Source organism: Acinonyx jubatus, chromosome A2 (genome assembly GCF_027475565.1).
Source record: "Acinonyx jubatus isolate Ajub_Pintada_27869175 chromosome A2, VMU_Ajub_asm_v1.0, whole genome shotgun sequence".
In the NCBI taxonomy this organism is placed as follows: Eukaryota; Metazoa; Chordata; class Mammalia; order Carnivora; family Felidae; genus Acinonyx; species Acinonyx jubatus.
In genome coordinates, this window is record NC_069383.1 from 105,386,118 (window position 1) to 105,410,921 (window position 24,804).

The following is a 24,804-nucleotide window of genomic DNA, read 5'->3' on the forward strand; positions in this document are numbered from 1 at the left end:
ACCCCACGTGAGTGCACAATCGCCCGCTGCTGGAGGCACACAGAATCCAGACGCTCTGGAGCCGGAGGGGACCTTGCAGAGGAGTCTCCGCACCCCACTCACTGAGCCGGCCCCCTTTTCTGGGCGGGGGGTAAGTCAATGTCCCAGTGGCTGGGGAGCCAGCAGAGTGCAAGGGCCGGCCTGCGGGGAGAGCCCCCGGCCCCGGGAGCTGTGCCCACCACCCAGGGTGAGGGCCCGGGCCCCCACCTCCACATCGGGACTCATGATGTGGCCTTAACATGCAGCGGGTAAATATTCCCATCCGTTATTCCCACAGGAGCAAACTTCCCACCAAGTGCAACACATGATCCTTCCCACCTGCTGGACAGGATCCTCAGCCCCTCCACGCTCAGGGGGGTCAGCACCCAGCCGGGCACAGGCTGCACGCGTCTGCTCTTGAGGAGATCTCTTCTGTCACCGTTAACTCATTCGGCTCTGCTCCGTCCAGCAGCAGCAAACGCCCGGCCCCTCACGAGCCCATCCTGAGCTCATGTCAGGGGACTTTCGTGTTTGCACAGTGCGTGACCCTAGCGAATGTGCTGCCGGATGACAGTAGGTCTACACCCCGGGGCGGAACTAGCAGCATCTCCCCCAATCCTGAGCACCCAGAACCATACACGGGGTCCGCATGAGACGCTTCAACAATCTCATAACTGGCCCAAACCATCCTTCGGCCTCTGGGTCTCCCCTGTCCACTGAGAGGCCCCCCCAGCCTGGAGCAGACCTGTCCGTGGCCTGACCGGGGACGTCTGCAGGCACCATTTTCCTGCTGGTCACCCACAGCCCGGTGCAGCTGCCCAGGGCCACCAGGGACCTCGCAGGGATGGCGCTCCTCTGGAGAGCGCAGGTGGAAGACGGTGGCCTCAGGACAGAAGATGTGGCTGAGAACACAGACCTCGCTCCCCGGGCTCCATGGGCGGCACGCACAGCCTGGCCAGAGGCCCAGACGCCCACTCCGGCCACCACCCTGGTCCTCCTTTCTCCTCCAACAATTCTTGTGTTTCTACAGCTCCAGTCAAAACTTTCCCTCTGCGATCAGTGTGTCTGGGCAGACCCACCTTCGGGTAAACAAATTCTGTCCTGCATGTGTTCTGTGTGTCACCCGGGGACAGTGTGGCCAGCGAGGAAGGCCGCCAGAGGACCAGGAGTGGCATCATCGGGAAGCAGTCCCGGCCTGAAGCCCAGCCATGCAGCAGACACACACTGGCCTGCTCTGTGGTACCCAGAAGGGCTCATCTGTGCAGGAGACCACCTCTAAGCTGTGACCCTGGTGGCCTTCATTTCTGTGCAGAGCCAGGGCCTGGGCCCAGCAGGGACTCCCAGTTTGTCAAGACAGAGACCTGGAATGCTCTGGGCATAAGGAGCTGGGGCAGGGGGCAGAGGGCAGCCTTCAAAAGCCAAGCAAGATGCCCCCAGCCCTGTGGGGGACCACGTCAGAGGGCAAGACCTGGAGTCAAGGTGTCAGGTCCTGGCAGGACCCCAGGGACCGGGAGTCCATGAGAGAAGGCAGGAGGCACAGCCACAGGGACCCTATTTCCCGGAGCAAACAGACCAGGGACAGGTCCACGTCTCCACACGGCACAGTGCGAGGCCAAACCCAAGGGCAGATGACACACCCACAGGACTTCCAAGTGCGGGCACCACTCCAGGTGAGGCCCAGAGCCCATGAGAGCACAGCCCGTGTCTTAAGTGCAGGGGCCTGGGTGGCCGTGCTTGGAGGCTCCACCTGGTAAGGAAGCTCAGGGTCTGAAGGGCACCAGGCTGCCACAAGGACCTGCGGGGGGGGGGGGGGGGGGGGAGTGGGTACCAGCATCATCTGCCTGATTCAGGGCACCATCTGCCTGGCCCAACTCCGAGAGCCGTCTGCTGCCCCAGTCAGGCCCCCGTCTGGCTCACAGGCTCCTATGTGCACCACGCGACCCCCGCCTGCATTTGTGCCTGCGACCCTAATGCGGCCCCACTTTACCCCAGGGGATCACACAGGAGATGGAGGCGCTACAGGGCACATTCCGTACTCTGTGACGCAGCACACGATGCGATGTGACGTGACAGGTGATCGGTGTCACTCATGTGTGACGCGCTGACATGTGACAGGACGTGTGGCGTGTGGTGTGACAGAGGACATACGGTGTGAACAACACGGGGTACCCGTGATGGGGCGCGCTCTGCTCTGACGGGACAGGTGACCCAACATGACGCCCTCTCGGAGAACAGACGTCATCAAGCCTCCGAGTCCCGTGCACAGTGAATCTCTGCTTCCTCCCCGACCCGCCTGCCCTGCCCTTGGCCTCCTCGAGAGCATGTGCTCTTGTGTTTGGATGCACGCGGACTCACCGGGGCCCCGACCACCCCGACCCTAGCACTGGGCCCATGGCGGCCACCAAGGCACCGGGACCACGCCGCCCTGCCCCCTCTAGGGCCCCCTCGCTCACTCTCGACAAGAAGCGGGCGCCAGGCTGGGTGCTGGCGAGGGCCAGTCTGCAGGTGCCGGGTCTGCGAGGTCCGCCCCCCTCCAGGGCCCCCTTGCTTGCATTTCTCTGTCCCTCAGTCATTTGTGTCCCGCAGACGACAACTCAGCTGCCACTTCCGGGCTCTGACTGTGACGCACATACCAGTCGCTGGGCCGCGCCCATGTCTCATGCTGCCGAGATGCCGGAAGGCGGGCCCTCCACCTTCCAGCCCCACACCCCCCTGACCCACAGGCACTCTGCATCCACTCAGAATGAGACGAGGCTGGACAAGAAGGGGGCACAGTGCTCCCGGGATGCACACCTGCTCTGGCTACGCCTCCCCACACAGAGAGCACGTGGATAGCCACACCCGGGAAGGCAAGAACACGCAGTTCCTTCGAGTGGAACTCGGCTGGATGTGAGCCACGGCTCCCCAGCACGGTCCCCCACCGGGGTGTGTGGTCTGGCTGAACAATGAGTGACCTCTTTGCGCAGAATTACTGCACACCTGACGATACCCAGGGTGGTCACGGACAAAGAAACGCTGTCCCGGCAAATTACAGAGGAGGGGGCCACGGAGGCACAGCTCGGGAGGGAGCCCTCCCACCACAGCTCCCCATGCAGCATGGCTCTCCACAGCTCTGGGACCTGGCCCCCAGGACCCACCGGCCAGGTCGGCACAGGGTGCAGGCACTCACGTGATGGTGTCGATCATGTCCAGGCCCATCTCCACGCAGCAGTGGGCGTGGTCGGTCTTGGGCTGGGTGAGGCCGGACACACAGTAGTAACAGTCCCCTAGGATCTTGATGCGGCGACAGTGATTCTCCTTGGGGGCAAGAGGGCAAACCGCACGTTAGTGATGCAGCCGGGGCTAGGGACCCACACCTTTGCCAGCACGGGTGCCGGTGACCACGGAGTGCGCCCCAAGACCCCACACCCCCAACCCAGGGGACCCCCTCCCCAGGCCAGGGCAGCCTCAGGAGGGTGGGCAGCCCCCACGGCTGTGACCGGGGTCACCCTGGGGCACCCACGCTCCCCCCAGGCCTATTCCCCTGCAGGCATCCCCCTGTCCATCCCTCAGCTCACCTGGAAAACCCCGCAGACAATTCAAGGTGGGGAAGCCCCAAGCCTGGAGCCAGCTCTTTCCCGGGGGGCAGGGGGTGTCTCCCAGGTGGGCCAGCACGACACCCCTTCTGACCGCCACCTCGGAAGGCCACACATCCACACCGTCTGTGGCCATGACCCCACCACCCACACACACACACACCAGCCCCGGGAAGGGCAGGTGCACCACCTCAGGGTCCCTGCGTTTGGGGTCCACTGGCCGTGGAATCAGCTATCACCAAAGAATCATCTTCCAGGGCCAGAGCCCCAAGCAAACCACCAGGGTCTACACCTGATCTCGCTGCCCACAGGGACACCCAGAAGGCAGCCAACACCACGGAACGTCCACGCTCACACTTATGCAATGGGAAGAGTGCCAGCCCCTGCCTCGCCCGCACGCTGCCCGGGGACTCACTAGCACCAGTCATCTGGGCTGTGACTATGGCTGGGAAGGTAGTTTTACTATCAAACACTTCGGGAAAGCCCTCCTGGACACCCTTATGTAGCGGAGGGCTGCACAAAACACTTTCCCGCAAGTGGGTCACGTCCACAGACATTTACCACATGACGCAACCGAGAAATTCTTCAAACTGCATTAATGCTTCCAAACGTAATAGCAAATCCAGTGCGTGGGGTTTTTTTAGTATTTTTTTTTAATGTTTATTTACTTATTTTGAGAGAGAGAGAGACAGAGCACGAGTGTGGGGGGGGTGGGCAGAGAGAGAGAGGGAGAGAGAGAATCCAAAACAGGCTCTGCACCGTCCGCGGGACTCACACTCACGAACCAAGAGATCATGACCTGAGCCGAAATGAAGAGTCACACACTCAATGGACTGAGCCACCCAGGCGCCCCACAAATCCGCCTTGTGTTAACGTAAGTAGCAAACATTATGAAAATTTACAACATTTTCCGGAACAAAAACGAGCAGTGAGAAGTATAGTGTTGTTTTCGCTTTGCATCTGTCATGTGCGCCCGGGCCTGTGGGCGTCTGAGGGCCCCGCCTCGCCAGCGCGGCCTGGGGGGAGCACCTCACAGACCCCCCACATCCTGTGACAGCCTAGAGCTCTGCCCCCACCCTGAGAACCATCCTACGGCTTCTATTTCATCCTGCTCTGGGACGTCTCCCCGAAGCGCTCACTCCCGCAGGACCACCACCCCCCCAACCTCCACATTAACATGAGAATCCCCGGCTCCCGCTGCCCACACGCCCACACAGACGCACACTCGTGCACGACACTCTCTCCTGAGAGGCGGCCCAGCCACCGCCCCACATCAGAGGATGGGCGCCCACCCAGCCCTGGGCCTCCCTCGGCACGCAGATGCCCCGGACTCCAGCCGTGGGCCACTAGCTGGCTGCTGGGAGGTCAGCCCCCGAGGGACCACGGGCAGCCACTTAACGTTAGGACACAGGCCTCCCCGTCTGCGGAAGGGGGTTCTCCCCGTGTCTCAGGGGATGGCCACGCTGGGGGTGACCTATCCCAGGATGGTGTCTGGGAGCCTAGAGCCGGACAACCGGGTGCCGATGTCCACCCTGCAGAGCCAAGGGCCGGGCCCCCGGGAGTCAGCCCACCATGCTCATGCAAGCCTCCAGGCCAGCAGGCAGCACTGGGCTCTCTCCTGGCACTTCCAGAGTGTCCACCCCACTGTCCCCATCATCACTGTCCTGTGGGAGGGCACCCACTGTGCCCAACAGTCAGACCCGGCCAGGACACTCCATGCAGGCCAGGGAGAGGGAGTCCTTCTCCCAACCTCCCCTGTCCCCACATCCAGGCTGCTGTCCTCAGGCCCAGGGATGACACCAGGGGCACCTGCCAGGCCTCACCCCCTCCTCCTATGGAAGGCTCCCACTGTCAGGACGTCCTCTCAGCTCCAAGACGCCCACAGAGGGCACGGCCCTACCGCACATGGCACTATTCTTGCAGACGATGTCAGGAGAGTCACCAATCCCCGGTTCTGGGCACCTCAAGGATGATGTGTGCCCATCAGCACCTCCGTGGGGTGTCCCTATGCCCTTGGCTCAGCTGCAAGGTGCTCCCAGCCGCCTCCTGCCCTTCTCCGAGTGTCCCGACAGGCCCGTCTCTGGATGAGCAGGTGTGTGAGCCAAGTGCAGGGGGACAGGTGCCCACAGGGAACCTCGAGTATGACCATTATGGCCCCACATGGCTGGTCTCCAAGTGGGGGCCTGCAGCAAAGCCACTGAGCAGGTGGCGTCCAGGGGCCGCAGCCTTGTAATTATAGCCTGTCAGCAGCAGATGTGTCCTTCCTTGGAGACTGTCCTCCAACTCAAAGCCTCAGTGCCCGCCCGCCGGCCCACCGCGGGGCCAGGGCAGGGACACAGCCGGGAACAGACTGGGGGAGTGAGAAACTGACACTTGGTCTTGTTATTCCAATCTCAAACGTCCTGGCTTTTGTCAGCCAGCTTGAGAGACAGAAAGGTATCTTTTGCTGACTTTGGTGTGTTTTGATTTAAAATCTTCCTGGTGGTTATTGGAAGCTGGCACCTGGAGCCAGAGCCCAAGCCTTAAAGAAGGAGGCAGAACACCAGGAGAAATGGAGGGGGGAAGCTGGAGAGCCCCGAGACCCTTAACCTGCAGCTTCCAGGCCGAGGAGGGACGGGAATGGCCGGTGACACCAGAGGGGCCGCGGGGGGATCCAGGTAGGAAGGTCTCATGCTTAGCTTGCCAGGGGTGGTCTGCAACGTCGAGGACAGGCTCTGACCCGCCAGTCCTGCCTAGCAGGCAGCTGTGGGGGCCTCAGGGGGCAGGGATCCAAAATCTAAGGGGTGACTGTTGCTGAGAAGCAGCAGAAATAACCACTTGCTTCAACCTCCATGCACCCTAAACCATCCCTACGGTTCCCTTTGGCCCTTCTGTGCCAGACGCTGGGTCAGAGGAGGGTCCTGCTCTCCCAGAGCCTGCGCCCGCCGGGAGGGACCACACGGGAGTGGTAGTGTTGAGGCCATCAATGCACAGACACATGTCCTGCAGCGGGGCGGCCGCGCCAGCCCAGAGCCCTCCTCTGCAGCCCCAGATGGGCCCGAGGAGGCACCGTGCCCACTGAGGGCAGCACCCAGCAGCAGACAGTCACTGGTGCGCACTCGCTCCCGGGAGCCGGTGCCGAGAGGAGCGTCCGAGGGCACGCAGCGGGACACCTGACCTCGCAGGCTGGTGGCCCTCCCTGCACATCTCATCCTGGGGTCTGCACTGAGAGACCAAGCCACACAAATGCTGTACATATGTAAAGAAAGAAACCTGAAAGCAGCAATGCCTGAAAACCAAAACCAGAATGAAATAAAGCTCAGTGTGTGCACATCAGGAGCGTGACCGCACACACAGCTGTTCCAAGAGGCGGGAGCCTGTGTCTAATGGGACGTCATCCAAAAACAAAACAAATGGAGACATCTCAGACCGCATGCAGCGGTCCTGTGGGTGCTCCCCGGGGCAATGATGCTCTGAACCGACTACACAGATGCACGGGAGAGCGAATGGTGTTGACGGTCCGTGGGATTTCCAGCTTTGGGGAAACAGACACAGGTCAAAATGAAAGGCACAGAGTCATCCAGCAAGTGAGTTGGAAACATCAGTACGAACTCAGAATTTGTTCTTACTCTTCTGGAAAGTGAGAAGCTAACGATCTCCTGTGAGATCCCAGAGTAGGACCTGGAAAACCACTTCCTGCCGGAAGGAAGCGGGGCTCCCGGAACCACAGACGGCTCGCTGTGCCTCAGGCTGGGCTGGGGGGTGGATCCTGTCCAGAGTGACAATGGCAGGGCAGTGCCCGCTGACGGGATGCGTGCATCAGAAGTAAGAACACACAGACTGGGTCAGGCACACCCTGTTTCTACACGACTGCGGCTTCCCAGTAACAGAATGGAGAAGCAGGAGAGAAGAACCCCCCGCCCGACCTTGGCGGGCTCTAGGGCACTGATTCCTCGAAAGTTGATCGGTGCCGAGACTCAACCGTTTACTGTTTTTGAGGATAACCAATTAGCTGACGTGTGAATGTTCTTGTTTTTTAAAGAATCATGAGTGAATCGGCGCAGGAAAAAGCACAGAATTAAAAAACCATGCGGCCCAAATCCCACTGAATTGCCAGCCAGGACAGCTGTCATGGCACCCCTGGTGTGACGTCATGGGGAGCAAGTGGCAGGTGGGTCGCACAGGCACCACGGGAACACCTGGGGCAGGAACTACCCGACCCCGGCCCAGGAGGCCCACAGGCTCCGGGGAGGTGACAGATGGGGGGAGTACCTGGCATCCATGTCCTGCGGGAGCCACCCCAAACAGTTTGTTAGCGCTGACATCCGAGGGCCACAGGCACATTCCCCGTTTTCTAGTTCCTGTGTCCTGCGACAGACATGTAGAGGCCTTGCCGAGGAACTCCTGCTTGTTCTACTCCGCCAACCCCAAGGGTCAGGAGCCCACACCCCCACGTCCACCACATGCCCTCACACTCTGGCCATGACCCCACTGTGTCACCCAGGCCAGGCACCAGACAGTGGGGGACATCCCAGAGCCCAGGGTCCACATCTCCCAGACTGTCTGGCCCTGCCGTGCCCCTCCTCTCAGGGACTGTGGGGCTGCTGTGACAAACAGCATCAGGCCCTGTGCCATGGGTTAGCCCAGACACATGTCCCCCTCACCCATATCCTGCCTGGCCCTCCAAGGGCAATACGCACGAGTCGACAAGTAGGTGACACGGCCCAGCAGGAGTCAGAGCCACTGCACCTGCAGTCTCCTGGGCAGGTGACCAAGGTGTCCTGGTGGCCAAGTCGGGCTCATGGGAAGGACTGCCAGCCAAGGCTGTGAGCACGAGGTGAGGGACGTCCAGGACCAGACAGAGGGTACAGACGTCAGCTGCCGTCCAGAGGGGGTAGTGGGTGCCAGAGTGGGGCCTGCTGTATCGTCTCTGCCCTTGTGCGCATGTGAAATTCCCGTAAAACAAGTTCTACAGGCCCTTGAGGGCAGGGCTGGGTCTGACTTGTACAGGCAGCACCCCATCACCTAGAGGGGTTCAGTACACAGCAGGCCAGCAGCACACATGGTAGGTCGACTCTGCACACAGTAGGCCGGCTCCGCACACAGTAGGCACTCCACAGTGAGCACTATCTCCTCGGTGCCACTGGGGGAATGTTCCTTCACACCACAGGCGGGGCTGCCGTCCAGGCCACCCTGCCTCCCCCTGCACCTCCCCCCGCGTGCCCAGGAGCTACGCGCTCAGCTGCAGGTTGCCGGGCTCTGCACACCTTCCCAGAAGGAGCCACCACAGGTGCTGAGTGGACGTCCCCTCCCAGAAGGAACCAGTGTGAAGCCGCAGCCGTGGGCCACATCTCTGTACACAGAAGCAAACGCAACGGAAACCACCGGTCGAGTGATTCTGGGGAGAAGGACCCCAAGGCCCCTGCTGACACCCGCCAGCCAGGCGGTGATGGTCACAGCCCAGGGAGAGCCTGGAACCTTCTCCCAAAAAGGACACATGCGGGCGCGTGGGAGCGGGTTTCTACAGACGGCCAGAAACAACAGTCTCTTCAGAATTCCAAACACCTACTGGTTTTCCAGAAAGCAATATTTCCTGCTAATTAAGGAATAATTAAAGAAACCCAGGCTCATTATTAACAATGCAGGAAGCTCAAAAAAAGTAAAACGTGTGACTCCGCAAAAACTGCAGTCATTCTGGACCTCCCCTCTGCCCAGCGCTCCCTACAGCGTGTTCCCCCCTCCCCCAGTGCTCCCCCACGGCATGTACCTGCATGTGCACACACGTTCTGGAAGGGGGGTTCTGCTCCACGCTCGTCCAAACGCAGAGCCTCACCCTTGGGTCGGTCTCTCGAGTGGAGCACGGACGATACATGTGCTGCCTCCTTCCTCAGGATGGCGGCTCCGAGTCCTGGCCACACGCACTAGGCTCCCGCCTCCCTCCTGGGCTGGAGGGTCCAGACGGACCCCTCGACACCACCCCCGCCCACGTGCAAGCCCGGCTGCTGAGAGCACAGCGAGCAGGCGAACACGCCCCAGTCCCACGGCGGGCAGCTCGGAGCGGCGCCCGGGACGAGGGAGTCCAAGCGGCAGGGAATCGCGGGCCGTCAGTCTCCTCACGTTTCACAGGCCACAAAACCCAGGCTCTGGCCCCTGGATGGAGCCCAAGGGAAGCCTGAGGAGGAGGACGGACGGGGGCAGGAAGGATGGACCTGAGCACACACGCCAGCGAGCTCTGGCTCTTGACGGCTTCGTCCAGAACCCGCAGAGTGACACAGAGGGCAGAACGGTAATGCGCCAACACGCGCATGACAGTCTCTGAGCAAGTGCGGGTGGAGCCAGACAGACAGACGGTGCTGAGAGCCTTTCTGGTGTGCTGCTGCCTATGGCCGGGGTCACACCCTCGGCGCCGTCCTGTCTTCCCTCACAATCCCCAGCACGAGGCCCCGTGCACCCCTGCCCCGGCCCCGAGCATCCCCACCCTAGCCCCGCACATCTCTGTCCACTCTGCACGCCCTGCCCACTCCAAACACCCCCATCCTGGCCCCATGTACCCCTGCCCCGGCTCTGAACACCCCTGTCTGCTCCACGTGCCCCGATCCCAGCCCCACAGACCCCCGCCCCGGCCTCGGGCACCCCCATCCCGCTCCCAGGTGTCCAGTCCTGTGGGTCGCTCCCACAGCATGCACATCGGGGACAATGCAGACTGGCCCAGCCCAGGGCCGGGGTCCCCGGTGAGGGTCCACCTGCAGACACAGCGCACCTGCAGGAAGGCCCAAGTCCGGAAAGGAAAGGCCTCTCAGGCCGTCCAACCTCGCTAACCGCCCGCTGGCTCGTGTGCAAATCAGCCACCTTGCCCTGGTGTACCACCTACATTGTCCTAAATCCCAGCATGTCCCCTGTCACGGGCCAGGCACAGGCACCTCGGGGCTGAGAACTTACAACAGTATAACAAGGTCTGGCTGGAAACAGTCCCCAGACAGGGCCTCAGGGCCATGACCCAGACTAAGGACCGTTGTCCTTGCCTGTGCGGGGAGCAGGCCGGGACTCGGGCCTCCGCAGCGGGTACAGCGAGACCCCAGGCCACCCTGGAGCTCAGGAAGGAGGGACATCAGCTTCGGCCGGCTGTTCACTTTCTGTGGCTGTCAGCTGTGGATGAGGGGTAAAGGCCACCACAGAGACCAAGGCAAATATGTGCTGTGAGTCTAACTGCCCAGCAGGGACCTTCGTGAGGACAGACATGCTGGGCGGCAGCGTGTGAGTTTCCCAGCACACCGGCAGGGGTCACTGCCTCCTGCACACCAGGCTCTGACACATGTGCCACATGATCTCAAAAGGGCCTCATGCACGTTGGTGTGAAAACACATTAAACAAATACTTGGCACCATCGATGCCCAAAACAACAGACTGACAATTCTCAGCTGCCAGGCATGACTTTGATGGGGCTGAGGATCCACACTGAACTTCCAGAGAGGGAAACATAACCCCTGAGACCCACGCCGTGCCGGACGGACAGACAGGTGGTCCCACCTCACAGGAGACAAGGCCGGTGACCGTACAAGTTCAGCATCAGAAACCATCCAGAATGACAGAAAAGGAAAAAGAGCCCCAAATTAAAAAGGATCATCAGTGGGCCATGGGACGTCAAGATCCAGATGCGGGCGAACCGGGGTCCCCGAAGGAAGGGGGAGAAGCATAGAGTGTCTGACGGCTTTCTCCCCGAAACGACAAAACTGTAAACCTACCGATGCAGGAGGCTGGATAAACCACAAGCCCAACAGCCATGAAGAAAACCACACGGAGTCACGTCAAGATCGAACTGCTTCCAACCAGCGGCCAAGAGAAGGTCTTACGAGCAGAGAAAAAAGATGTCTTTCACGTGTTCGGACAGAGGAGCCGGGTGCAGTGGGCACGTTCCCGCTGAAAACACACAACCGAGCAAGCACCTGCTGGCCCACCGTTCTGCAGACGGTGAAAAGAAATTCTCAAAAGTCAAGGCCAGATGAAGATTTATCTCAGAAATAAGAGACAGAGAGGACAGGTTGCCGGCCCACCGTGCAGGAAGCACGGGAGGAAGTCCTGTGGTGGGAGGAAAGCATGGCCACGTGGGCATACCCACATGGCCCAGAGCCACAGAAACAGAACCACATAAGGAGATACACACCCCTGCTTGTGACCCATTTCTGCAAAAGAGAACGGTCTGTGGAAACAAACAGGGTAACGATGCAGGGCTGAGCTACAGGAATCAGCCTCAGACTCCAACACAGGCCCAGTGACATGGTGAACCGTTATGACCCAAGAGCCCACAAAGACACTCAGGCAGGGTCACACAAGACAGTCAGCAAACCCACAAAACGGCAGAAAAGGGGAAACCAACAAAAAACAGATGGAATGAACCAAAACTGGGACAGACTCAACCCGCCACACCGACAGCACAGCCAGCGACTGCCGACCATGAGATTCGATGTAACTTAAGGTGCAAACAGGCTGGAAAAAAAAGGGAGGGAAAAAGCCATGCCTCCTGACGATAATCGAAGGAAAGCTGGAACAGTTACATTAACATAGGACAAGCTCAGATTTCCAGGTAAACAGGTCATGTCTTTATTTTTTTTTAACGTTTGTGTATTTCTGAGAAAAAAAACAGAGCAGAGAAGGGGCAGAGACAGAGGGAGACACAGAGTCTGAAGCAGGCTCCAGGCTCCAAGCTGTCAGCACAGAACCCGATGTGGGGCTCAAAATCACGAACTCGATCGAGATCATGACCTGAGCAGAAGTTGCTTAACCAACTGAGCCACTCAGGCGCCCCTAAAGAGGTCATTTCTTAACGAAAAAAGAGTTAATTCCTCAAGAGGACCCAAGATCCCTAAATGTTTACAAATCGAATAGCAGAGCTCAAGAGCATAGGATGCAGAATGGGCAGGACTGAAGGGAAGCAGACGAATCCATAACTATGTCGGGGAGCCCGATGCCCCCACTCGGTGATGGAGGAACACAAGATCATGCAGGAGCGGGTGCACCGCACTGGCTCAGTCACCAGAGGAGACCACATCCTGAACCACACGTGTAAGACGACTCCAATTCCCTGAAAAGTACTGTTCTCTGACCACTGGAGAATTAATTTGGAAGCCAAGAATAGAAAGGCCTTTGGAAAATCCCGCAAAAAACATACCTCTAAGTAAGCCACGGGTCTAACGAAGATTAAAAGGAAAACCAGAAAAGTATTTTGAGCTGAGTGAAAACAAGAACACGACGTTTCAGTAACTCAGGGAAGCCGCCTCGGCAGCACACCCGGGCAGTTTGCGGCACCAAATGTTCACGCTGGAAGGGGAGAAAGATCCCGATCGGTGGTCTCAGCTTCCACCCCACGAGGCTACAAAAACAAGAGAAGAAGAGAACCAAGGGAAGCAGAAGAAACACAATAAGAAACATCAGAGAGGAAACCCGTAACAGAAAAACAGAGAAATCATTGAAACCAAAAGCCAGTTCGTCAAGAAAACCACTACCACTGATAAACCCACAGCCAGAATGATGAGGGGAAAAGGGAAGACACCAATCACGACAGTCAGAAAAGGAAGAGATGTGTCATTACCGATTCTACAAACATCAAAAGGACAAGGAAGTTCTGTGAGCACCTTTATTCCACTCATCTAAATAACTGAGCTCGAGTGGACACATTCCTTGAAAGACTAAGACACACAAAGCAACCTGACCAGCCTTACTTTGTAAAAATCGCATTTTTAAATGAAAACTTGCCCAAGGACAACTCCACGCCCAAATGGGTTCACTAGCAAATTCTGTCACACACTTGAGAAAAAATAACAATAGCAATTCTACAGAAGCTCTTCCAAAAAGTCGAACAGGAGGGGACGTGACCAAACGCCACCAGGACACCAGCGAGACGAGATCCCACATGAAGACAACGGAAGACAAGAAAGCCACCAAACAGTGTCCTTCAGAAACCTAATGGGAAGACGTCTAAACAAGATTTTAGCACACGTGTGCACACTCACACACGCACACCTTCACACACACACGTTAATGCATGTGTGTGCACATGTATGTGTGAGCTACATACACGTGCATGCACACAGGCCTGTACGCAACGCACTCACGTATATGTACACGCTCACATGCATGTACACACCCCACCACGTGTCGCACAGCCCACCAGCCACGCAGCTCTGACGTGTACAGTACACGCTGTCTACAGGGTGTACCCTTCCCGTGAAAGAAGTATTTAGCCAGCGTCCCAAACACAGGTGCATGTCCCGGTGAAAGAGCCACGTAGCGAATAAAGAGGCCCGTCTCTCACACACCAGCAAGACGGACAACCTAGAAGAAATGGATAAACCCCTGGAAACACACAACCTACCAAGCCTGAATCACGAAGAAACAGAAAATCTGAACAGACTTCTTTCCAGGAAGGAGGCTGAACCTGTGACCAAGAACCCCGCAACACACAAAAGCCCAGGACCGACGGTGTCACTGGTGAACTCTACCAAACATTACAGAACACCAATCCTTCCCAAATTCTTCCCCAAAACAGAAGAGAAAAGAAAGCTTCCAAATTCACTCTACAGAACCAGCATTACCCTAAAACCGAAAACAGAGTTTTCGAAACAAGAAAAGACAACGCTGGCCAGTATCCCCGGTGAATGGAACACAAAAGTCCCCAAAAAGTATAGCAAACCTCTTCCCACAGTATGTTAAGAGAGAGGATCATTCAGTACGACCAAGTGGGATTTATTCCCAGGGAGACAAGGCAGGCGGATTGATATTCGCAGATCAATCAGCGTGACACATCACATGAGCAAGAAAAAAGACCAAAGCCACAGGATCATCTCAGCAGAAAAAAGCATCTGACAAAATTCACTGTCCCTTTCAGGATAAACTCTCTCAGCACAGGGGGTACAGAGGGAAGGCCACGTGGGACCCGCCTACAGCACACCTCGTCCCCGCAGGGAAGCCAGGAGAATTTTCCCTCCAGGATCGGGAACCAGACAAGGAGACCCAGTCCTGCCGTGTCCCCTCAACAGGCTGTGAAGTCCCAGACGGGACAGTCGGGCACAAAAAGGGAACCCAAGGCATCCAACTCAGAAAAGAAGTAAAACTCTCTCTCTCTGCAAATGACTTAATATCTACCCTAAAGACACCACCAGGAACCTGCCAGAGCCAACAGATGACTTCAGTAGAGTTTCCGGAGGCAAATTTAACACACAAACCTGCTGTTGCACTAACAACGAACTCCTGGAAACATTGAGAAAACAATTGCACATACAACTGCATCAAAAACAATAAAATGCTGAGGAGTAAATTTAATGAACAAAAATAAGAAAGCAAGTCTTATGATCCGAGGAGACGTTTGGAATGTGTGACACCTCCAGAACAGGCCCGGGCCCCCCCCCCACCAGGTGCGCCCTAGGTTGGGGTGCCCATGCAAAGGGACAGTGATGTCACAGCTGGGGCGTAGGCCCTGCCTGGGCCAGGGTGACACTTACCGCGGCCAGTTCGTCAAACGGTGGGGGGCGGGGAGTGCGCTTACCGTGGCCAGTTCATCAAACTTGCCGAACAGCTCGTTGAGGAGCTTGACCAGCTCCTGTGCCGTGCACTGCGACGCCAGGCCCGTGAAGCCCACAATGTCCGCAAAGAGGATGCTGCAAGGAGAAGGCCCAGGCTGCCTCCTCCATGGCCATGCGGGGCCCAGCCTCCCCAGCAGATGGCGACCCCTCCACGCACCCCAGAACCCACCTCCCTGCTTAGCCTCAGGGCGGGCTGGAGGGGAGGGTCCCACGTTCCCGCTTGATGGGTGGCAGCATGGGGGCTGGGGAGGGCGGGGGATGCCCTCAGAGCCATACGGGGCCTGAACGCCAGGCCACCAGCTCCTGCTCACCCCCCCAGTTCCATGGCCACCATGCCTGCACCCAGCCCAGGGTGGCCCGTGACAGACCGTGGCCAGCGGCTGGTGAGCAGAGGAACATGCTGGTAAGAAGGTGGCCCTCCTGCCAGCTGACATGGTGACAGGACATCAGCGTTGTTGGACCACCTGGATCCCTGCGCCTCACGGAGGGGCCCCCTGGGTCTGCATCAGGGCAAGGACTCATCTTGCCGGGTCGGAGCCTCAACGTGTGGGCGTCCGTTTACTGCAGAACTGGGTCCCGTCCGTGCCCACCCGCCCGCACAGCCTCCTTCCTGGACACTTGACCATCATGAAGTGACCGGCAGCACAAATGGGCCGTCGCTGTGAGTTTTGCTGGACACAGTTCTCGTCCATTCATTCGGCCCTTGAACGTGCCACCCTGGCCTCCCTGCCTCCAACGATCCTGGTGAGAAATCACTTGTCGATCTTCCCCCCCCCACTTTGGCCCTCGTCTCTGGCTCTTACGATTTGCCTACGATGTGTCCAGGGGACGGCTCTCTCTGCGTGTGTCCTACCTGAGCTTCGAGACATTGTGAGCCATATGTTTTTCAAATATTCTTTCTGCTTCTTTCTCTCTTTCCTCTCCTCTGGGACTCATTGCATGTGTGTTGCTGTGCTGTCCAGGGTACCTCGGGTCTCTGAGCCTCTGTTCCTTCCCCTTCACCCTTTTGTCATTCCGTTCATCGGGCAAGATATTTTCAATTGTCTTTCTTCAAATTCACCAATTCTTTCTTCAGCCTGCTCAAATCTGCTCAACATTGAGCCTCCCTAGTGAACTTCATATTTTATTTTTCAAATGTGGAATTTCTGATGTTTTTTCCATAATGTCTACCTTTGTATTGGTATTCTCCACTTGATGAGAAGTTATTCTCACGCTCACTCTTATTCAGACACAGTTTGTTCTTTGCACATATTTAAGATAGGTGGTTAAAGTTTCATCTGGGCTCCCTCAGGACGGCTTCTCTGGACGGCTTTTTGCATTCCCATGCGAGACACGGCTTCGTGTTTTCTTGCACGTCACATGTATTTTTATCGAAAAGTGGGTAATACGGTGTGACCACTCCGAAAATCAGAACCCCTTCCCACCTCAGGACTGGGGTTGTTACTGTTGCCGTTTATGTCGTTGTTTGATGACTTTTCTGAACAAATTCTGTAAAGTCTGTTTTCTTTCTCGTGTGGGGCCATTAAAGTCTGCGTGGTTAGCGAGGCGGTCGGCCAGCAACTGGACGGGTTTCCTCACGTGCCCGGAAACAGTGAGTCTCTTGGCGTTGGAGGGTGGGCACTCGGCCAACTCTGTCTTGTTCTGCTCTTCCTGCTCGCACCCGGCCTCAAGGTCAGCTAGCGATGACAGACCGGACACCTCACGGTCTTTCCTGAGTGTGCACACGGCCCTACTACCCTTGTGTGTGGTCCTCTGGCTCCCAGAAACATTCCCACAGCCTTTCAAAGCAACCGGCAGACCTCTCCTTCCCCAGTTTTTTAGCGCCCTGCTCCTGTCTCTGCCATTCTCACTGCCTCGGGCGGCTGTGAGGTTAAACAGTTGCCACTGATTGTGGTTAACAAATGTCTCAGGGCAAAAGCTGCTCACACTGAGCACTGAGTCAGGTCACATAGAGATAAGCCTGTGAAAAAGGTTTTGCAGGGAATTCCCAAATGGTCACATAATGACAGCCCTCTGAGGGTTTTCGAGGCCCCAACCCCATTCTGTCCCCTCTGGTGGCTGTCAGCAGTCAGGTGTCAGGATGTGGCTGCAGGTGCTGCCTCTCAAAGCCATCACGGCGCTGAAGACAGCAGAACAGACACGTTAGATTCCGCATAGCTTTACTCTTCTTACCCAGATTGAGCTGTTTTTCTTCAATAAACATTCCTGGACTCTTGCAAGAGTTTGCTTGATTTCCAGTGTGCTGACAACGTGGGCTCTGACAGTTTCTGTCAGCACTGCCATCGCTTCTACGGAGGAGAGGACGTTCAGATGTCCTTCCTCCCATCACTGATGGCATCAGTCGATTAGTTGTGAGTCGTGTGCTGACTGGGGACCTTAATCCCAGAGTGACGGGGAATCAGTGAGGGACTGTCACAAGGGTGGCGAAGAGGGCAGAGCCAGGTTCACATCCAGGCTGTGGACTCTGATGCTGCCGGAGGGTGGCTAGGGGCGCTGGGGCAGAGCCGGGGCCGGGCCCTCAGCTTCCTCTCCTGTCTCAGGACTGTCACACCTGCAGCCGTCGGGAATGAGGCACCCACCAGGGTAGAGATTTTTCAGCCTCAAAGGGAAATGGTGATTTTCCACATCTGGCTTTGCTCTCCCAGGTCAGAAAAGAAGGAGGGGAAGGTATGTGGGCTCCCTGCTCCCTGCTGGCCCCCACCTGCTGCCCCAGGGCATCCCTGACACCTGCCGCCTTCCTGCTGTGTGCACCTGCTCCACACCCCTCCCCCAGGCACCCCCCGCCCCACCCTGGGACTGCTCTGGTGGCCTGGTGCCAGCAGAAGGCTGGGGCCACGTGCCCCCCGTCGTTTCCGACCAAGGAGAGGCAGTGGGCGAACGGGAACGTCTGCAGCAGCCAACCCAGGCCCCGCCCCGGCCCCACCACTCACTGGCTTCACTTTGCTGAACCTCAAATTTCTTCCCCTACAAGTGGGGGTGACCGTGTCCTGGCTGCCCGGGCTGGAATGCTGGCCCCACACACCGGGCGCTGCGTTCTCCGCAGAGAACACCACTGGTCCCTCCCGAGAGACCCTGCAGTGGGAGTCAGCATGTGGCGCTGGCAGGCTGGCTGGCACACAGGGATGGCTCGGGGGCCCGGTGGGGACGGGAGGGCAGCCGCAGGCCTTGGCTCATTCCAGGTGGGCTAGCACCTGCCTGAGGGGTCCCAGTCCACAGCACTCAAAACAAACACAAGGGGCTTTATCCTTCTGTGTCTGCAGGGGCCCAGGGGCAGGGAGGCCCGACACCAACACCCAGAAGACCCAGAAGAACACCGAGAAGGGAGAGAACGTCAGTGTTGCAACCACCACCGCCTGCCTGAGTGGCGCTTACGTGAAGCGCAACGCTCAGCCAGTCCAAGTACCTAAAAGGGATCACGCGATCTAACTATAAAATTCTTTTTAATCGTGTCTTTTAAAACAAGGAAGCAAACCACGGGGGGCAAGCTGGTTCGCCTGAGGGCTCGGTGTCCTCACCTGTAAAATGGGAACACTCTCTACCTCCTGGGGCTGCCACAAGAGAAGCAGAGGTCTAGGCCACCCCAGACCCTGGCACCAAGGAGAATGACGCTCAGCTTTAGCCCGACGTGGGCCAACTCCCACCCCAACGCCACTGCCCAAAGGGGGCTCAAGACAGAGTGCCAACCATCTCCAGCCACGCAGGACGTGGAGGGTGTGCCAAGAGGGCCAGAGCAGCTGTGACACCGGTCACCCAAGGAGTCACCACACCCGGCAGGTCTGCTCACCTGGGCCTCCCCTCAAACAGGGGCCTCCCCTCCACTCCCTCCCCTCCTCCACCTTCTCCTCCTCCCCCTCTTCCTACACCTCATCCTCCCCCTCGCTCCCCCTCCCCCTGTACCTCATCCTTCCCCTCCCCCTCCTCTCCCTCCCCCTCCCCCCTCCCCCTCCACCTCATCCTTCCCCTCCCCCTCCTCCCCCTCCCCCTACACTTCATCCTTTCCCTCTCTCTCCGCCCCCTTCCCCCTCCTCCTACACCTCCCCCTCCCTTCTCCCCCCCTCCTCCTCTTTCCCCTCCCCCTACACCTCCCTCCCTCCTCCCCCTCCCCTTCTTCCCTTCCCTTCCCTTCCCCTCCCCTTCCTTCCCCTCCCCCTCCACCTCATCCTTCCCCTCCCCCTCCTCCCCCTACACCTCCCCCTCTTCATCCTTCCCCTCTCCCTCCTCCCCCTTCTCCCTCCTCCTACACCTCCCCCTCCCTTCTCCCCCCTCCCCCTCCTCCTCCTTCCCCTCCCCTTTCTTCTATACCTCTCCCTCCCCCCTCCTGCTCCCTCCCTTCCTCCCCCTCCCCCTCTTCCCCCTCCCCTCTCCTCCTTCCCCTCCCCCTCTTCCCCCTCCCCTCCCCTCCCCTCCTCCCTCTTCCCCCCTCCCCCTCCTCCCTCTTTCCCCCCTCCTCCTTCCTCTCCCTCCCTTCTCCCCCCTCCTCCCCTTCCTCCTACACCTCCCCTCCCCCCTCCTCCCTCTTCCCCCTCCCCTCTCCTCCCCCCTCCTCCTTCTCCCCCCTCCTCCATCTTCCCCCCTCCCCCCTCCTCCTCCTCCCTCCCCCTCCTCCCCCCTCCTCCACTTTCACTCAGTGCCCCAAAGCCCACCATTGCCAGGACAGTGCCAGCCCTACCTCACGTTGTCATGCCGCTGGATGTAAATCTTGTGGAAAATCCTCTCGGGGGGCTTCAGGAAGTCCTCCTTCATCTCCATGGCAACATTCCGGGGCAGAAGGCTCATGAGCAGCCGCTCCTGGACAGGGGAGACAGGCCCGCGTGATACAGCAGGGGCCTCCTGCGAGACCCATCACCCCACCAAGGTCTCTGCTGAGCCCTGCACTGGGGCTGCACACCCTGCCTAGCCCCTGAGTCCCAGAGGGTCATGCCCAGGCCTGGACGGTCATCGCACAAGTAACTGCTCCCAGAGGGCTGGAAAAGCGCCAATATCACCCCCAGAAAACACAGGCCCCTCCCAGCCCCCCCCCCACCCGTTCTTCGTGCCCACACGCCCATGTGCCTGGCTTCACTGAGCAGGGGTCAAGGGGGCGGGGCACACCACTGCCTCCAAGTGGGACGGCCCAGCCTCACTCCCCACCCCACCGCCCGACACGGCCCTGAGAGGGGCCTCGAGACGGGCTGCAAGGGCCCATCTCCCAGGACAAAATGGTCCCCTCACCTCTCAGAGATAAGCAGCGTGGCCCATTGCCCTGGCCTTGCCTTCTGGTTTCTCCCTTCCCTACGGGGCTCAGATGTTTCTTTCCCCACAGAGAATGGAACAAACATCTAGGCTTTTCCAGAGGAGCCCGCTACTCCAGGGCCTCAGTTTCCTCATCCAGACTACCTGTCTTCCCCGCCCTGCCTGACCTCACCCCACTGGCCCCCGACCAGCCGCCACACCCGAGGCCCATCCCTGTCCTCCTCACCCCCCTTCCCACCCTGCGTCGGAAAGCAGACAGATCAGAGTTTAAATCCCGCGCAGAGTTAGGTGGCACAGCCTGCTTCCTAGGGCAAACGCGGCCTGAGAGGGGGCGGGAGAAGCCTTCCTCCCGTTCCATCCCTGCGGCCCGGCTCCCCCTAGGCCCCCAGCCCCTCAGCCGTGGCCTGTCCCATCAACAGGAACTCTGGCAAAGCCCTCGGGCACCTGCACCACCCCCAGCCCAGAGCAGGCAGCCGGGTCCCCCCACCAACCGAGCCCTGGATCCACTCCACTCTGCAGTGTGTGAGGCCACGTCCCTGACTGCAGCAGCCACAGTCCCGTGTGACCACCTCAGGAGGACCATTGAAGCAGCAGTGACAGCAGTCACAGAGCCCAGCAGACCTCTGGGGCTGGGAGGGCTTCACTCCTCTTGCTCCAGACTCCACAGAGCAGGGCACATGTCCAGGAAAAGGTACTGCAGGCCCTTGCAAAGTCCCCCCAGGTAATGTGTCTCCATGTAGACTTCCGGGGGGAAGGCCAGACCCGGCGCCAGGAGGTCCCGCGTAGAGCTAAGCCTGTGTCAACGAGGCCTGTCACGGTCCTGGCCCTGGAGCTTGTGCCCGAGCCCTGTGTCCTGAGCGAGGCCCGGCGCCACCCCAAGGCCAACCCACACAGCTGCTGACTGGACAGACTCCGATGCAGACGAGGGACATTGCAACAGTGCCAAGGCCCGTGGCCACTTTCGACATTCGGTCACCTGGGGAGACAGGCCTCGGAGGGGACACAGAAATGTCCAGGCTGAGCCTGCGAGCACAGCCCCAGGGACAAAAAGGCCGCCGCCCGGGCTGTGGGAGTGGGTATGTGCCCAAGGCCTGGCCGGGTGGACGCCGACCCCTTCCTTAGCTGAGGGGCCACTGGGGTGAGGCCATGTGGGAGGTGGGGGAGCTTGGGCAGGGGCTCACTTGGGCCACCACAGGGCAGCAGCAGCAGCAACATGAGCACACCCGGAAGCTTCTGGAGATGCCCCGAGGCACAAGGCGGGGGAAACACAAGGAGCCAGACACCACGGAAGGCCACCCACGGAAGGCACCAAGAACACAGGGCAGCTCGCATTCTCTCCGGGGAAGGCCCGGCGTCACAGGGCCCCACACCCCTGGGCCCCCTGGGTGGCCAAGCCACATCCAGGGACTCAGTGGGCACTACCCCCAAGTGCCCTGCACGAGGCTCCCTGGAAAGGACGGCAGTGTGGCCCGGCATCCCTGCTCTGCTCCTCGGATGGTCGGTTCGGCCCTAGCCGAACCCCATCCCGTCACAGGGACTGGGCGGCAGGTGCTCTGAGAAGAGCTGCAGCGCCACGGGGCCCCACTCCCCACACTTGCCACACCTCCGGGTGTGCTCAGGTCCCTCACCTGCACCTACAACGGGACAGAAGGAGGACCCGGAAAGGCAGAGACAGGAAAGACGTGGTGCCAGGTGCTGGGTGTTGGGAGAGATGCCAGGGTAGAGCCGCCCACTGTCCCCAGAGCCCTTCTCCACCCCTAGCACAACTGTCTAGCCCCTTACTGATACCTAGGCCTGACGACCTGAAATACACACTACATCATCCACCCTCCCACTGCGGCCAGATGTGGCCAGTGAGATAGGGTCCAAATGGCCACGTGAGAGCTTCTGGAATGTTCCTTATAGACAGCCTGTCTGTTGCTGGGAATATAGGCATGATGGCTGGATCTCTACCTGCCATCTTGATTAATGAGGATGAGGTCCCCGCATTAGCAATGGCAGACCAGTTACCAGAGGAGACTGGGTGGTAAGGGCTGCATGGGTCAGCTCTGCCACATTAGCCATAAGGGGTCTCCCTGCAATCCACATATGAGGGGACAGGAATGCTCTCGCTTTCATAAGCCATTGTCACAAGAAATGCATTTCCCACCAAAGGCAGGCATCAGCCCAGCTCCCCCACGAGATTAATGAGCCGACACACATAACCAAGAGGGAGAGCGCACAACCTTTCCCACAGGGAGCAGAACGCCATCTGGCAAGTTCAAGCACCCATCTCCAGTTAAAAACCGCAAAACCTGGGACAAAGTCGCTGCCTGACATCATACGGATACTCCCTGAAATCCACATCCAGTCTCAAATCAGGCCCTAAAGCCCCAAGCAGCAACAACATGGCTTCAGAAGCAGACAACACTGATACGTTCTAAGCAGCAAAATAAAATATGAGGCCAGAAATCAAAGGGACAAATTTATGAATACGGATCATACAAAGTATCCCAGCCTCCTACAAACTTTGGTACACTTATCTTGGCTATCAAAATGTGACTTAAAATACGCGTATGCTTCTTTAAAAACATTCGATATGTACATAACAGTTGTGAGGACCCTGCTTCTAGGAGACACACAAGTACTTTCCAGACTCCCCACTCCCACCCCCGCTACGTGCACTGAAGTCCCAGGCACCACACGTGAAAGGCATCAGAAGACTCTGAAAGGCATAGGGAAGGAGGCACAGACGTGGGGACCAAGCAGCAGCTCAGAGGTAAGGCCTCGGTCTCTCCATTTGCCGCGTACCCCAGACTGAGCGCTGGAGCCGGGGTGACCCAGAAATGCCCCCAGCAGGCATCACAACATGCTCCCCAAAACCCAGCTCTCTCCGGCCAAAGGACCAGGATGGGGGCGGCTACACGAGAAGAAAACCATAGACAGCAATCACCCTACTCCAGGCAGACCGCCAAAACTTGCACACACCTCCACTCTCCGCCAGCTGTGACGGGGGCACCAACCACACAAGGGTACCAGGAACCTGGCCCTTCTGGCTGGGAGCACGCACACCCTGCTGCTTGGAGTCAGGGGAGACCGAGAGCTCACGAGTCCCAACAGAGGCCCGTCGTGCAGCCCCTCCTGAAGTATCAAGGTGGCAGCCCCTCCCTGGCAAGCCACATCACGGAAACCCAGCCAAAACACAAGGGCCAAACAAAGACCCAGACTCTCACACGTAATACCCCGGAATCCAGGTTCTGATCAAGAACCAGAACATTCTCAACAAATGAATGAAAACAACCCACAGACAACAGCACCAAGATTAACAGAATAGTTAGAATAACTAACAACATTTGAAAACAGCTATTGTAAGAATAATTTAACAAATAACCACAAACACACTTGAAAAAAATGAAAAAACAAGAACAAAAAACCTCCAGCAAAGAAATAGAAGATGCAGAAGAGAATCAAATGGAAATTTTAGGGGCATTTGGGTGGCTCAGCCGGTTAAGCATCTGACCTCGGCTCAGGTCATGATCTCACAGTTTGTGGGTTCAAGTCCCGCATCGGACTCTGTGCTGACAGCTCAGAGCCTGGAGCCGGCTTCGGATTCTGTGTCTCCCTCTCTCCCTCTGCCCCTCCCATGCTCACGCTCTGTCTCTGTCTCAAAAATAAATAAATGTTAAAAAAAAAATTTTTTTAATGAGCAGAGAATCTGATTATACATTTCTCCAAAAAGACACATAGATGGCCAACAGGTGCATAAAAAGATGCCCATCATTAATCATCAGGGAAATACAAATTAAAACCATAGTGAGATATCACCTTATACTGAGGAAACACATCCCAATTCATTATAGAAAGTTAATATTATCTGACACCAAAACCGGACCAAGACTAAAAGAAAACTACAGACTAATGTCCCTAAAGAACATGGAAGTAAAAACCCTGAACACAATATTAGCGTGTCAGCAATACATACCAACAACTGACCCAAATTTCATCAGGAGACACACCATCACCAGTCCAATATTGAAATATCAATCAATGTTATACACCATATCAACATACATAGAATAAAAGTCACATATCTACACTTGTGGCGAGCATAGCATAACCATACACGTGTCAGATCACTATGTTCTATACCAGAAATTAACGTAACATTGTACATATGCTGTTGCACACTGTAGTTACACTGCAATTATAATCTATACTCAAATTTAAAAAACGTTTTAATCGCATCGCAATTTATTCAGAAAAAGAATTTGACGAAATTCAATGTCAATTCCTGATGAAACAAACACTCAGAAAAATAGGAAGAGAGGGTAACTTCCTCATCTTGATAAAGAACCACCAGAAAAAAGCCTACAGCAAGTATCACACTTAATGGTGAAACCCTAAACGCTTTTACCAGGAGCAAGCCAAGGATGTCTGCTTTCCCA

The 24,804-nt window shown here is 57.7% G+C and overlaps 1 protein-coding gene across 1 annotated transcript in view; it reads right to left on the reverse strand.

Moving 5' to 3' along the window:
* The window catches only part of ADCY1 (adenylate cyclase 1), a 106,733-nt gene that overhangs the window by 53,698 nt on the left and 28,231 nt on the right, over positions 1–24,804 (reverse strand). The window contains exons 3-5 of the mRNA XM_053218751.1: positions 19,818–19,936; positions 15,112–15,223; positions 3,188–3,315 (exon numbers count right to left, since the gene is read on the reverse strand). Of these exons, the coding sequence (XP_053074726.1) occupies positions 3,188–3,315; positions 15,112–15,223; positions 19,818–19,936 (359 nt within the window). The remainder of the gene's footprint in view (positions 1–3,187; positions 3,316–15,111; positions 15,224–19,817; positions 19,937–24,804) is intronic.